The sequence below is a fragment of the Urtica dioica genome, chromosome 10 (assembly GCF_054948205.1).
Source record: "Urtica dioica subsp. dioica isolate 48M chromosome 10, U.dioica_male_clone48M_v1_H2, whole genome shotgun sequence".
Classification (NCBI taxonomy): Eukaryota; Viridiplantae; Streptophyta; class Magnoliopsida; order Rosales; family Urticaceae; genus Urtica; species Urtica dioica.
Genome location: NC_142765.1, coordinates 1,753,836 through 1,770,009, shown reverse-complemented (window position 1 = coordinate 1,770,009; position 16,174 = coordinate 1,753,836). Strand labels below are relative to the sequence as shown.

Here is a 16,174-nt window from a genome sequence, read left to right as displayed (position 1 = left end):
AGTCCTTAGTGATTCCTAGTACTCGAGAAATTTGGCATATTCATCAGTCGGGATACGAACTGAGCTGTCGAGGAGGATGCAACATAAGCCAACTGGTTCTTCTGATTCTTGTACTAAAGCTTTCTTATTCATCAGTCGGGATACGAACTGAGCTGTCGAGGAGGATGCAACATAAGCCAACTGGTTCTTCTGATTCTTGTACTAAAGCTTTCTGCACTCTTGTATGGTGTGACCCGGTTTCTTGCAATAGTTACAAGTGATTGCAGCAATATCTTTAGGACGAGAGTCAGAATTTTTTAGGCCTCCGGATTTGTAATTAGTAAGACGGTTTAAGCCATACGTATTTTGAGAGAGCATGGCTCTGCTAACAAGATTAAGCGGGGTTCCCTCCATGAGAAGAACGCAGCTAAAAACCTCTTGGAGAAAGGAAATGTCGGAGCCATAGATGATCTGAGACCTCGCAATGTCAAAGATCGGAGGTAGTCCCGCAAGAAAACTCATAATGACCATTTGCTCCCGTTGTTGTTGCTGAACTTTCATCGGCGCTGAAGGGCAAAAGCATGTTAAGCTCTTCGTTTTCTTGAACTTCATGAAGTAGGTGGTGAGTGATTGGTCCCGCTTCTCAGCCATATAGAAGGCTTTGCACATATCGAACATACGAGATAGATTTTCTTTTCCAAAGTAAGGGAAGTCCAAGTAATCCATTAATTCTTTTACACACTCACAATGGTTGACTAGACCAATTACCTCACTATCAATGGAGTTCCGGATTTGGAGAAAAAGACAAGCATCCTCGTGAAGTCATGCTTGCTTTGACTCATCATTCGAAGCCGTATCGGTCAAATGATCATCTTTGTCAATACTCCGGAGGAACAGATGGATGGTCTTGCTCCAATCGAGAAAGTTCGAACCATTCAACTTGTGGTCTGAGATCTTCGAGAGTACGGATACCATCTCTGATACACCAATAGTCTTATGTTCAGCCATTTAAATGGAGCAGAGTTGTCGAAGAGAACGAAACGTTGAAGAGAACGGCAGCAAGGCAAACACATATCAAACCTCTAACTAACAAACGAAGCTCGGACCATATAGTCATCAGACTGAAACGACCGAGCAAAGGAGGACGAAAAAATTTGGAGGCAATATTCTCCATGTACTCCATCAAAAGTAACAAGAATTAGCAATCGTAATACGAAAGTATAACATAATCTTTATCAAGTATGTAAAATTACTTAGGATTAAAAAGAATACACACATTTCCTGTTAGTGGGACAACTTACTTGACTTGGACATATATCCCTCCATATACCTCGTCCTGAGCTTCATCGTCGACTCAACTTTGTCAGTATGGACAAATGTCCCACCATATACCTCGTCAAAGAAATCTAGTATTAGTAATTGTATGAGAAATTATAAGGCACGATACAATATGCCCAATACCAAACTCCTTAATTCAATAACTCGTAGAAATTATTTTTGGGAAAATAAAAATACATATAATTACAGAAAAAAATAGTAATAAATATAGTTTTATAAGAAAATATGTTGATTATGCTCTCCCAAAAATTTTTGCCTAAACCTAAAAAACAAAAGTCTAAACGCAGGGCCGGCCTAACAACCTAAACTCTAAAAAAAACACCAAAGCTTTTTAGAGCCAGCCAAAAAGGTTAGGGAGAGGATAATCAACCATTTTGTGTGTGTGTGTGTGTGTGTGTGTATATATATATATAAGTATAAAAAATAAAAATAAGAATAAAAAAATTATATGAAAGTTATTTTCCCTTAAATAACTAATGCAAGAATTGAACTATGAGGTTATTGAGAACACATTAATTATTTACATCACACATCAGTTTCACATAAGTTACGAGGCTGACCTTCGACGAAACCTAATCGGCCGATTCCACGCTTCACCCTCTTCGTCGTTGTCGTCGTCATCGTCTCTCTCTCTCTCTCTCTCTCTCTCTCTCTCTCTCTCTCTCTCTCTCTCTCTCTCTCTCTCTCTCTCTCTCTCTCTCTCTCTCTCCAGAGATAGTTTCCTCTAGATTGTTAGGGCTTCCTTCGGTTCAGACAAGCTAGGTTGCCCTTTGTCGAAGATCGAGAACAAGGAGAGAATTCTCTCACGCTCTTTCTCTCCCTCTAGAAACCCTATTCTTTTTCTCTTCTTTGTCTCTCTCGCTCTCTCCTTCTCTCGAGAAACTTATGTTTAGTGATCAAAATCTTTCCCAACGGTACAAAAATCCATTTCCTGATTTGGTTTCTGTTTACTAACTTCCCAATTCCGTTTCCTCTTACTTTCATTTTCTCAATTTCTTTGGCGCTTTGAAATTCCTTTTTGGCGCTTAAACTCACCTCGCACTCGCAGAATCCTCTTTGGGCCTAGGCCCATTCCTAAGAATTGAACTAGACTAATTAGCCGATTTAGTGAAAGCAAAGTTCGACATAAATAGGAAGATACCTTTTCTATTCTTAATGTTTCTCTTTAGAACATTTGTAAAATAAAAACCTCAATGACTATTTTGTATTATTACATATTTTTAAAATATAAATAAATTATTAACTTATTCAATTTCATTATAATCATCGGATTGGTCCTTAGTGATCTTTCCATTAATAATTTTTTTATTTTTTTTAAAGGGCGATGCGGCTATCTAGCCATTTTTTAAGTTTGGATTTGGGAAAATAGCCCAACATTACAAAATTGAGGCAAAATACCCCAAAATTTTAAAACCTCCAAAATTACCTTCGCATCGCTAAGCACTCCAAAGAAAATCGTACTTGCCTTCCTCCTAGAGAAGACTTTGCAAAGGAATAAGATTTCGCTTCTTATGCTTCAGTTCGCCGCCAAGGTCAAGCTCTCCGACGCCAAAATCCTAGACGGAGTTACAGAAGAAAGCAAGGACTGTTTTGAGTTTCGGTCGGAGCTCGGTGGCTTTCGCCGGATCGGAAGAGGTTTTTGCCGACGGAGGGTTTCACGTTCGTGGCGTTCAATGCGAAGCTTATGATTTGTTGCCGCCATCGACATCGATCTCCGATGTGGTAACCACAATTTGGGAATTGAGATCAGAGAGAGGGACTTCTAGGGTTAGACGGTTTCTAGATCATCGTCGGAGATCGAAAGTCGACGTCGATCGTCATCACCACCGCCATCACTATCTTCTTCTTCATCTTCTTTTTTTTTCTTTTTTCTGGTTCATCGAAGAGTAGATTAAAAATTTTGAAAGCATGATTAAAATTTTTGACACTTTATTGCTTTCTCGTTGTATATAACTAGACTTCAAACATTTGTTGTCAGTTTAAGTGAGAAATTAAATATTTTGAAGGCACGATTAAATTTTTTGAATTTATTTGGTATATACAAAAAGTGAAGTGGATTGAAACTTTGGACTCCTAAATTAATTATTTTGAAAATAATTAAGAGTATATTAGTATTTTTACATTGTATGTGATTAGAATGCACTAATTTATAGAATTTTGACTATTTTGCTAAATACTTAATAAGTCGGCTACTTTGTAAAAAAAAATCCTTTTTTTAAATCATCTAAGGACGTCTTAACATAGTGAGCATCATACGTTGACTTTGATATATAAAATGAGATAACTATGAATGAAAAAAAATGATATTAATTGAAAATATGTATTATATGGAACCTCGTAACACTGGCTTTTAGTTCTTCGTATGTATGAGTGAATTAGTAGGTTAGTAAACAAATTTATGCATCTTTGAACCAAGCTGCCACAAACTTTGGAGTTCAAAATCAGAGAAAGCCAGAAAGGTACATGAAAATCGTATAATTCTCGGTTATGGCATGGTCGTAATTTTTGGTAACGACAAATCAGATTAGAGAAACAAAAACAATGGAGTCAGGCCTTTGCAAATTTAGATCTGCCAAAAACTCTTGCTATTCAAGATCCAACGTTCCTACGAATCGGGACACATACGTACACCATGAACCATACTACAAAATTCAAATTTACAAGTTCTTCAATCAACTTCACGTATTGCTTTGTCATGGAAAAATAAAATAAAAACACAAATAAAAGTCTGAAAGTTGTAATTGAAAGATCAATAATAGCTCATGCATCTTCGTCAACCTGGAGAGATATAACATCAAGCATTAATCAATAATTTCCGATCAAACCTAGATCTCTTGAATAATCACTCGAATAATATAACAAAGTAACAACAATAAAAAAAAAAAAAACACCAATGATATCCGGCACTCGGAGCGAGATATCAGTGACGGATCGTTCATGAGCTCAAGATGTAACCGAGATTGCCCCACAGTGAACCATTTACTCTTTGTTTATAACAGCCTGTTGTTCTGTAAAACTTCACCGAACAATCGTCAGACATTTAAGACCATTTCGATTGCCTCTATGAGAGGTCCAAGAGTATATTGGATCAACAATGACTATACGCCCTAATCAGGCTCAACAAGAAAGAAACTTTTATGGTTTTGTTACAGAAATAGTATTAGATTGCATTGGTATTTTCCAACTTCCGCTGTCGTTGTGTGAGGAGATTCAATAGATTCAAAAAAATGACATTATCATTTCGAACTATATAAACAATCTATTACTTATTTTCTTCAAGTATTAACAAGGAAAGTGTTTTTAAGTGTGTATATATATATCATAATAGTGACAATTACAATATGGTATTTACATGAGTCCCTGGAGGAAAGGCCTAAATTAAAACTTGAATTCTAAGCCGCCCAAGTGAGCTTGGGCAAAAGAGCTCATCAAGTTCCAAAACGAGAATTTGGAACCGAAAAACCGGACCTTGACCGATTTCTGCAACCCGTCTCTAGGAAATTCCAAGTCGCTCAAAGCATTGAAGGCATTACTTTCTTGTTCGCTGAGTAGAGGTAATTCGACCGAACCATCGGTCTCGAGGTTTCCAATCCACCCCCGTAACAGAAAATTCACAACCTGTATGATTCATTTACCAGTAAAAAAATCTCATAGAACAAAAAAAATCCGACATTATAATTTATGGATTAAAATGCCACTCGTATAATAATTCACGGAATTCGCACTAAAAAGAAACTAGATTTTTAATAGGCTATCTCTATACCTCAGGAACTTCGTCGTGTGGGCAGTGACCGGCCGGGCTGATCTCATAATATGGAGCCTCGGGAACTTTGCGTTTCACCTGAAGACCCCAAACTGGCCTCACCCACGGGTCTTCTTTCCCGTACACGAGACATATTGGCACATCGCTCGTTTGGCATCTACAAGGCTCAAATCGAATATTATTTTTTAAATTTTAACAAAAAAAAAAAAAAAAAAAAAAAAAAAAAAAAAAAAACTCTTTCATATATAAGGTTCAATTCACATTTTTATTAACTAATCAACCTCGATAGAGCGTCGTCGAACGATAGTTGACCCTGCGGAGCGAACATGATAGAGGCCAAAGACGCAGCCGCGGCCGGGTGTTGTGTCGTTTCGACGATACGTGAATACACTTTGTCGACGTTGGTCGAGTGGTCTGCGTAGACTTGCTTGAGTATCTCTATGATACTACTCGGATCGCTTATTTTCTGCCACCTGAATTACATCGATAGAAATAAAAGTACCCGATTAGATATGCGCTCTGGGACGATATATAAATCTCTATCCCCAAAAACTTACAGAAGTTCGGTGAGCTTTCTGACTCGGGAAGGTAAAGGAAACGTTCCGGCCCATGGGAAGAGCTTCGCCAATCTCGGGGACCTCAATGGGTTTGGTAGGAATCCCCAAAAAGGGGTTGCATTGAGTAAAGTAACGCCCTTTACTAGGCCAGGATTACATGCCGCCAAATACAACGCAACGTATCCTCCGAGCGAGTTTCCTACAACGTACACAGGTTCTCCAATGACCTGTGACGAATAATTGATCGGATCAAAATTCAATACCGCAATAAAGATTGAAACTTTACCTAAGAACTCTTAAATTTCCAATATTTTCAAGTTCTAACCCCTCTAAAACTACCCACATAGTAATTGTTAAGTGTTTCTGGTTCCCCAAATATTGTGGGAACATGTGGGGGAACTGGGAACTAAACCCTAACTTAAAGACTGAACCTTTAAGGATGAAAATCGTACCTCTTCGATGAAATGCTGAACTTGATCTCTCCACAAATCGAGAGAGTAAACGAGTTTGCTTGCCCACGGCACGGTCTCGTCCCCGAAACCCCACGGGCGGTCCTTCCTCTCTGAATCGTCGCCGCCGGATTCTTTACCCATCGGAGCAGGGTCTTCCGACGGCATTGACATGCCTTGCCCGAGAAAATCCAACGCCCAAACTCGGTGGTCCCGGCCCAAATCCTTCAACTGCTTCTCGTAGTGAAACGAGCCGACCCCAAATCCCGGGAGAAACAACACCGCCGGAGAGTTCGCGTTTTCGCAACCCGCCTTGTCGTAGTGTACTCTCAACTTGGGCTTCCACTCCCAAAAACAGCCGATGATCTCCGCCGGAGATTCGCCGGACTCCTCGGGCAAACCCGGGATCAATACCCTAGTCGCCGATCCCTCTCTCCCACCGGAAATACTTATTGCTTCATCGTCCGCTCCGATCACATATCCGTCGTAATTTCCAGCTAAAACCTTGGAATTTAAACTCCTAAAGTTTCTCAAGAAAAGTCTGTCTGGTTTGTAAAGCCCCAAATTCCCACTTTTATAAATTAATTTAGCACTTGATAACAACCTAGGGTTTCTAAAGTTGGAGACTTTGGATTGTGAATCTGAGCTTTTACCACCCAAATTCCGACCTTGATTCACAGGATAGCAACACGACGAAGAGCTGTATGAAATAATTTCCATGGCCATGAGTCTTTGGTCTGTAATTAACAACAAACAAAATCAATCTTCACTTTACTTTGCTAAAGAGATTGAATGTTGGGCTTTGAACATTAAGTTACAAACTTGATCGACTAAATAAAGATTTCAAGCAACAAAGAGCTTAGAACTAAACCATGAAAAGAAAAATCATGTAAGAAAATTAGAAACAAACCAAACATAGCCATACCAGTAGCAAAATGATTATAAAGTTCAGAGCTTTATAATTTGTTTGAATTACCTTCAATTTGCAGAGAGAAGAGTCATTTGATTTTCTCTAGAGTTCCAGGCGTATGGGAGTGTTATGGAAAGATTATGACAAAATCTAGAGAGTGAGAGAAAAAGAAAGGTTATTGGTTATTGGTTATTGGTTATTAGTTGCTTACAAGCTTTGTATTCCTCTGAACACCAAAAATATTAGTAATAAAATTAAAATGATTTTTTCTTCAAAATACATAGAAAAATATGTTTGAATAAACTGGCCCTTTGCATATATAGTCAAATATGTTTGTTAGTTTTTAGGTAATTGGTGACTTATTTGTGGAATTCGGTTCTGAGTAAAGATGCAAATTCGGTTAAACTAATCTTTTTTATTTATTTTTTAACCTAAATTAACCGGTTAAAATTAACCGAACGGTTAATTTTAACCGCGATTTCGGTTAAAATTAACCGTTCGGTTAATTTTAACCGGTTAATTTTCGGTTAACCTAGATTATAAGACTTATTAAATAAAAAAAATAAAATATATTATTTTTCAAATTAAATTAATTAATTTAACTTTAATTATAATTAATAATATCTATTAACAAAATTTAATTTAGTTAAACTGAAATTTATTAAAATTTATATAAGAATTTATAATAATTTTTTAAAAATTAATTATATCAATTTACTAATTAATTTAATTATAATGAAATTAAAGGCATTAATTTCTTAAATAAATTTAAATATTAAATAAAATATATTAAAATAATTCGGTTAATTCGGTTAATTTCGGTTAACCTAATTAAAAAAAATCGGTTAAACGGTTAACCTTTAACCTAAATTTTCGGTTAAAGGTTAACCTAAGTTAATTGAATCTCTTCTTTTAGTTCTGAGTCAATTTTATGCTTTATATAATTTTTAAAATGGGCAGGTTTAAAAAATATTCCTTGAATCATGAAGAAAAAAAACTCTACATAAAGGTTTTTTTTGCTTTTAATCTAACATGAAGGAAACTTTACTCTTCATCAAACTACAAAAGTTCAGTCTGATATTATAAAGCCATTAAAAAAAGTTTAATATATAATCATTTACAGTTTCACATAGTTATATAACTCACGTTTCGTAAATCTTAAGTAAATAGTGATATTAATGTATTTACACGTGTAAAGACGTAAGTACCCCATTTTTTATTTCAATAAAAAGACAAATCAGAAATGTCACTTCATCTTTATGATTATTTACATAAAATTTAAGATATAACAATTACAAATATTTTAGTTGACTAATTACCTAATTTAATCTAAAAAACGTTTAAATTATAATATTAATCACTATAAATGCTGCTAAAAATATCATAAAATTATTATTTAAAAAATAAAATTAACTAATTGATGAGAATCTCACATTTCGGATTTTTCGCGTGTGTGTCTTTGATATCTTAAAATCTAATCATGAATCCCTATTGGTCCATCTAGATACCGAAGTCTAAAACAAAAAGAAATTAATAAAAATACAATATAAGAATCTCTATATGTAAACATAAGATAAGAGCAATGAGATAAATATCCATAATAGAAAACATTTCATAATTATTTAAAATATTGATTTTACCGATCATTAAAAACACCAGTTATTTAATGGGAATATCAACATATATTCATACATAAAAGAATAAAAATAAAAATAAAAATTCAACATATGTTCTATATAATAATATAATTTAAAATACTATACATCAACATAAAAAAATTCAAATAATACTTAATATATCGTTAGTTATTTTCGAGTAGAATTATCTTAATATAACTATTGAGAAATTTATCTATGATATTTTCTTTTTTTTTACTAAAAATATAACATTAAAATAACATTTTCCTTTTGTAGACTAAATAGTATTAAGAGTGGACTCCATGCATTCTATTTAAAATTGAATTTTTATTATATTTATGGATAAAATACTCCTCAACTATTTTCTCACTTCTTTATCTTACTAATTCTCTCAGTTTCACTCTTCCCACTATTTTTGATGATTTATGACGAACATGCGCGAAATCAATTTTAAAAAATTCATTATAATATTGAAGATATTAAATTTTATCGCAAATTATCACATATAATATGTAAATAAATAGTTTGCTACACCGAAATATATATAAGAAAATAAAAATAAATAAAAGTGGGCTCTTCTACATAGACGACGATTCACAAGCATTCAGTGAAATCTCAACATCTGGCCGGTTGTAGTAAAGGTGACCGTGAGATATCCCATTCAGACCCTCCCACGTTTTTTTTATGTGAGACAAATATTTTTTCTAATCAACAACTAATTCATATCATATTTTATCAGGAAAGATATTGGTGGTCCTCGTTTTGTTTGCCCTCTCAACACGCTATATACATATAATATTTAACTTTTTTTTTCTTTTTTTTTTTTTTGCGTTGGAGTGGATGATTTGCGATATTTTCTCTCAATATCTTATCACCCGTATTTTTCCATACTAATGACATAGTTTTGATTTTGAATGATAATTTGGTATCTTCTCTTTTGGTCAATGAACCTTTCTTTTTTGCCAATATTTGACTGCTCAATAAGATAACCACAAATGACCGCTAAAGGGATGAATTAATTAATAGCACTAGGTAGACTTCAATGAATTTGCTGGCAGACTATTCCTTTTTTTTTTAATGGAATAAAATATTGAACCACATAAGTTCTTAAACTTTTTAATTGTATCTTTGCCGGAGATATATCACTTAGACACCTACTCTCTCTCTCTCTCTCATTCTCATACACACTTTGATCTGGAAATTACCAGTCAACCATTTTCGTATCTGATCATCTAGTAAAGTAAGCAACTTTTCTCATCTATCTCTCTCTATTTTGCTAATATTTATATAATTGAATCAATCACTTTATTCATATTGTTGATGATCTAATAAAAAAACGGAATATAAGATCGAAGTTCTAGACCGAGGTTTCCATTTTCCTTTTGTTGAGCTATGATACTTTAATAACGGTACCACTAATTGTTGATTTCAGTCATTTTATTTTTTCTTTACGCTCTCTTTTAATTGTGATTTTTTTTTAAGGAAATCAGACCATGGCTGAAACAATTGTCGGAGCTATGCTCTCCGCGGTCTTGGAGGCTGTGGCCGAGAGGCTGGTTTCGCCGGAGGTTCTCAAGTTCTTTGGAGGCGATTCGACGGCCGAGGCGTTGGAGAAGCTCAACGTCACTTTGTGGTCGGCGAACAAGCTTCTGAACGACGCCGAGGACAAGCAAGTCGCCGATTCCGACGTCAAGAGCTGGGTCGACATGCTCAATCACCTTCTCTCCGAAGCCGAAGACATCGTGGACGATATCAACACTAGCGCAGCCTCGGGGCAGAGGAAAAGCGTCCCGATTTTGGGTCTTCGACTCGGCAGTTTTGATGACGCCATGGTGAAGAGGAAGATAGAGAAACTGATCGCAAAGATGGACTTTCTTTTGGACCAAAAGGACCGTCTCGGTCTCAAGGAAGGAGTTCGAGGGAAGCGGCTTCTACAGAGATCTCCGGCTCCTCTAATCGGGAGTTCTTCCGAATTTTATGGAAGGGCCGGCGATAAAGAAGCTCTGATCAGGTTGTTATTCGTCGACGGTGACGCTAGTGACGAGAAGATCTCTGTGGTCCCGGTGGTGGGGATGGGTGGGGTTGGAAAGACTACCCTCGCTCGGATGGTTTACAACGACGATCGAGTGAAGGAATTTTTTGAGCATAGAGCGTGGGTCACGGTCTCCGACGACTTTGACGTGTTAAGGCTGGCGAAACTAGTCTTCGAAGGGTTGGCTGGCAGGAAAAGCAAGTCTCGGGAGTTGGGCGAGCTCGGAGACGAAATGGGGTCTTTTCTGAACGGGAAAAGCTTTTTTCTCGTCGTGCTCGACGATGTGTGGAACGAAAAATACAATCTTTGGAACGCGTTGAAGAGTTGCCTCGGTTCGGGGTCGGGTTGTGGAGGTAAGGTCATCGTGACAACGCGTAGCGAAACCGTCGCGTCAAGGATGGGCGGTCTTCGGTCCCACCCACTCCAAACTTTGTCGGACGGAGATTGTTGGCGATTATTCAAAAGGCACGCCTTCCTCGGCTTAGATAAAGTTGGGGATGAACGTCTCGAAGAAGTGGGTAAAAAGATTGTCGATAAGTGCAAAGGGCTTCCTCTGGCCGTAACGTCGCTCGCGGGTTTTCTATCTTCGGTGTCGGACCCCAGAGAGTGGGAAGAGGTCTTGAGAAGTGAAGTGTGGGATTCGCGTAAACGAGACAGCGACGAGATCCTTCCTTCTCTCTGGCTGAGCTACACTTACCTCCCATCGCATCTGAAGCGTTGCTTTGCTTATTGCTCAATCTTCCCCAAGGATTACAAGTACGAGATGAGAAAGATTATATTATTATGGATGGCTGAAGGGATTTTGCAAGGAGAGAACATGGAAGATGTTGGAGAGGAGTATTTCAATGCATTGATCTCGAGGTCACTATTTCAGAGATGCGAAAACGATGAATCTAGCGTTGTTATGCACGACCTGGTGCACGACTTAGCCACTTTTGTGCTGGGAAAAAGCTTTTGCGTTAGGTTTAGCGAAGGAGGAGAGAAAATTTCGCGTGGCATCACCACGAAGACGCGGCATTTCTTGTACGACAAGGAACTCCCCGATACAGGTAGCTTTGGAGACTTGTGCCAGGCGAAATGCTTACGAACTTACCTAGCATCGTCGCAACTATATTACTACATGGTAAGAGAAGTGAATCATGATCTATTGGTAAAGAACTTTAGATGCCTGAGAGTGCTTTGCTTGTCCTATTCTTCTAAAACGAAATTGCAAAATTCGATCGGAAAGTTAAAGCATCTTAGGTACCTAGATTTATCCTATAGTCGGATCAATAAGTTACCTGATACGATTTGCAGTCTCTTCAATCTACAGACACTATTGTTGAATGGGTGTCCATTGCTCACTGAACTTCCTGCCAAAATTGGAAACCTAAAGAATCTAAGGTACTTGGATTTATCTCGCACTGATATCAGAACCTTACCCGATACTATTTGTTGTATCGAACATCTACATACGTTACTATTGAATAGATGTGCATTTCTTGCTGAGCTACCACTTGAAATGGGAAGCCTGGTGAACTTACGACACCTCGACATTAGTGATACGCCTTGCCTGAAAAATATGTCAATGCGCAAGTGGAACTTGAAAGGCTTGCGAACATTGTCTAAGCTAGTTTTGAACGATAAGCTCGACGGGTCTAAGCTATGGGAGTTGAAGAACCTCTCTCACTATCGTCCAGACGGAAGTCTCGAAATTGTTGGGCTTGAAAACATTGTTGACCTGGAATGCATCTTGGATGCTGAGTTCGAGAAGAAGTCGAGCATTGGTAAGCTGACTCTGAAGTGGTGTGTTGACACTGGGAATCCGAGAAAAGATGAAGATATTCTGAACGCGCTCAAGCCTCATGAAAACTTGAAGAGGCTTTCGATTGAGGGGTACAATGGTACCAAGCTCTCGGATTGGGTAGCCGACGGTGCTACATTCAGTAATATAATCGAATTGCGACTTGTTGATTGTGCGCGTTGTAGCCAACTACCGATATTCGATTCGTTTCGTAGCCTCAGGGAGCTCTATATCATCAGATGCCCACAAATGAAGGCTTTACTTCCGAGGCATGGAGAAATGAACATTGCGTTCCCTTCCCTAACACTTTTATGCATACAAGATTGTTCGGAATTGGAATTATCGGGATTTCCACTACCCTCGAGTTTGAAGTGGCTTGAAATATTCGAGTGCAAGAAGCTTGTAACGCAGAGAACGCAGTGGGGTCTCGTGGAGCTCCGACATTTGAAAATTGTATCTTTTGGGGACATGGAAATGGATTCGTTCCCCGAGGAGGGGTTGATTCCGAAAACTCTAAAAAGTCTCGAGATCGAGGATGCACCAAATCTCAAAGCCCTTAACGGGAAAGGCCTTCAACACCTCGCGTCGCTTGATAAGCTCAAAATCGTAAAGTGCCCCAAACTCGAGTGCTTGCCCGAGGAAGGCCTACCCGCGTCTATTTCCTATTTGGAGGTCCGCGAGTGTGGTCTTCTAGAACCGAGGCTAAAAATGGGAACAGGTCTAGATTGGCACAAGGTTTGCCTCATCAGGGTTATTAGGGTCACATGTTCTCTTTAATTTTAGTAATGTACCGCTCTCTTTTATGTATCATTCAATTTTAATATAAATTTTTGAGTGAGAGACACTTGAGTGCCAAGGCAGGCAATTCACCAAACAGCAAAATAAGTAGTGATTAACTGTAACAAGAATTTTCTCAAAGGAAGAGAAAAAAAAATATTTGTACAAAATATATATAAAAAAGGGTTTGATCCTGAATCCGATTTTGGTCCCGTTTGGCATAGCTTTGTTTTTAAAAAAAGTGTTTTTTTTTTACTAACAGATGTTTGGTAAACTGTTTATAAAACAGTTGTTGCTGATAACAAAAGTTGATTTAGCGTTTGGTAAAATAAATATATTATAATAAAAAAACTAAAATAGACATGTTCTTAAAAATTAAATAAAATTATTAATATTTTTATTTATATGATGCCATATTTTTCTAAAACCAAACGCAACCTCTACATGATGATGCTCAAACCTTAACTTCTCAATACTAGCCATACAAGCCACGTTGTTGTTGTTATTATTATTATTATTATTATTATTATTATTATTATAGTTAACTAGCCAATAGTAAGCTTAAATTTTGCCGAAATTAACACAAATATTCCGCTGTTGATTCTGCTTGCCTTTCACGCTCGCCGTCGCGAACGAAACCGATCCGACTTCGCCGCTGCCTGAAACAAATTTACCAATATTTAAACAAATAAACTTTGAGACTCCATGCCTAAAGATTGTTTGGCCCTTCTTGGAGTCTTGCCTCGAGAAGCGATCAATCACCTTATCAATATAAGATGCTTGAGAGAGCGACAGAGTTCGGTTCTTCCTATCTCGAAAGATTTGAATCCCCAGAATGTACGCGGCTTCTCCTAGATCCTTCATATCGAATTGTTTTGTCAGCCAGACCTTAACCTCAGATAACTTACTCACATCATTACCTATGAATAATATATCATCGACATATAGTACTAGAAACACAACATTACCTTCGTGCATTAACTTGTAAACGCACGGCTCATCTATTGACTGCTCAAAGCCGAAGCTCTTTACAGTTTCATCGAATCTAATATTTCATGACCTGAATGCTTGCTTTAATCCATAAATGGACTTAAGCAACTCACAAACCTATTGGCATTAGCACAAATAAACTAAAAATAAACAATGTATACAGCGGAGAACACTAAGCCACATCAAACCCAACGTTGAAGCAGACGAAGATAACTTACTTCGTTTTCCAAAACACGGAACTCAGCATCGAGGCACGCCTCCAATGCCACAAACTCTATAGAAGAACTTTGAGCCCGCCTCCACCACGCCATCTTGATTCTGAGGAGGAGTAGAACAACCGTCTTTTCCCTCCGCCTCAGCCTCGGCCTTTGAACCTGGATCCTACACCGGGAAGCCCCCGTGGGACGAGCTCTGGGGAATCTCAACCCTTGAGCGAGCCTCGTCGTTGAAGCTTCGGCCGGGCACTGTCGCGATGATCCATAATCTCCAAGAGTTGATCGCATCGGACTCCGCCCTACGCGCCATCCACAACCGGAGCTGTAGCCTCTCTCGCCGGAGGCGAGTTTGCCGTCGGAGGATATTCCAACGGTGTGGGAGTCGATGGAGTGGAAGCCGAGGAAGAGGGAAACAGCGAGTCCGGAGAGTCTTCGAGATTTTTCGATGGTGCAGAGGCAGATTCATGGCGGTTGAAAAACTGATCATCGGAAGGGACAGACTCGATTTACCATGGCGATTCAAGCACTTCTCATTCGTCGTCTTTCATTGAAGTTTACATAGTGGATGAAAATCGTGCTCTTATGGTGGTGGCGATTGAATGTTACAAATTAATGCATATTAAAAGAGCATTAGTTGAGAAAATTGATTGACTAAAATATATTCAAATAAGTCAAATGTGCTTCTATATTAATTATTAATTTGTTTTTATTACGCCTAAAACGACACATTAAACAAATTTGAGTCACCATTTAAATATATATATATATATATATATATTTCCAAAAGTCAATTAAAGCCTAATACCAACAATATAATGTAGGGTCAAGCGGCTATATAGCCAAATAGAACTTAAGCTTTTGCAAAGTAGCCATAGTTTGTCAACTATAAGCAAACTAGCCAAAGTAAGATTAATCTAGGTTGGATTAAATTTAATCCCAACGAACTATAAAGACATAATGTAAGGTTTATGACGGCTGGATTAAAATAAATCGAGGCAGGATTAAATTTAATGACAATCTGGAAATCGAGGATCTGAAGCAGAACCGAAACATCTCCTTCTTCGGCGACGCGATTCTTGCGTCCTCGACGCTCGCGATGTTCCCGATCGCTCCGACGGCGGCGGCGAAACCGGATCGCTGCGGGAGAAGACTCGACGGAGACGGCGTCACCGGAGGCGGCGATGACGGAGACGGCGAGGGCGGCGAGATCGCGGAGAGGAGTGCTGGTACAGCCTGGGCTTCACGGAGCGGAGGTAGTTCGCCTGGTTAGGGATTCCGAGTCCTCCGCCGTAGGCCTGGTGAGACTGGAACTCGGCGAGAGTCCGCTTTCCGATGAGAGTGGTGGCGCGGGGGCTCTGGCGAGCAACGCGCGACGCGGCGTGGTCTAGAAAGATGGCTATTTGAGAGATGGTCATTTTACCAAACAAATGAAACTATGACTATTTTGCAAAAATAATAGTTTGGGATTGGCTAGTTCATACCATTTTTCCTATAATGTAACGCCCAAAAATAGTTCATTATTCATTTAGATTACCATCAACAAGTGCAATAGTGCTTTGTCACATCCACGATAGCAAGAGCAATATATTGAAAATATATAAATATATGATAAATGCATATGAAGCCATAATGAGCGAGGCCTTTTTTGTCCCATAAAATTCAGGTGAGACCGTGAGACATATCATGCAAACACATTGGCACATGGTCTTACTGCTCTTATACTCTAATATTAATTATTTTTATT

General features: G+C 38.2%; 2 protein-coding genes across 3 annotated transcripts; one reads left to right on the top strand and one right to left on the bottom strand.

Moving 5' to 3' along the window:
- Positions 1–4,531: 4,531 nt before the first annotated feature.
- On the bottom strand, positions 4,532–7,204 carry PPH (pheophytinase). The gene is made up of 6 exons (XM_089629091.1): positions 7,063–7,204; positions 6,090–6,823; positions 5,638–5,864; positions 5,362–5,553; positions 5,081–5,237; positions 4,532–4,935 (listed from the first exon to the last, which is right to left on the bottom strand). The coding sequence occupies exons 2-6, from the start codon at positions 6,810–6,812 to the stop codon at positions 4,696–4,698; spliced, it is 1,539 nt and encodes a 512-aa protein (XP_089485217.1). The 5' UTR covers positions 6,813–6,823; positions 7,063–7,204; the 3' UTR covers positions 4,532–4,695.
- A 2,622-nt stretch (positions 7,205–9,826) lies between these two features.
- LOC149382927 (putative disease resistance RPP13-like protein 1) lies at positions 9,827–13,290 on the top strand. Of its 2 annotated transcripts, none has more exons than XM_089629593.1 (2): positions 9,827–11,788; positions 11,978–13,290. In XM_089629593.1, exons 1-2 carry the CDS (start codon positions 10,127–10,129, stop codon positions 13,223–13,225), a joined length of 2,910 nt encoding a protein of 969 aa, XP_089485719.1. In that variant the 5' UTR covers positions 9,827–10,126; the 3' UTR covers positions 13,226–13,290. The 2 variants fall into 2 exon arrangements, with proteins under 2 accessions (XP_089485719.1, XP_089485720.1); XM_089629594.1 differs by having other exon boundaries at positions 11,962–12,153.
- Positions 13,291–16,174: the final 2,884 nt, after the last annotated feature.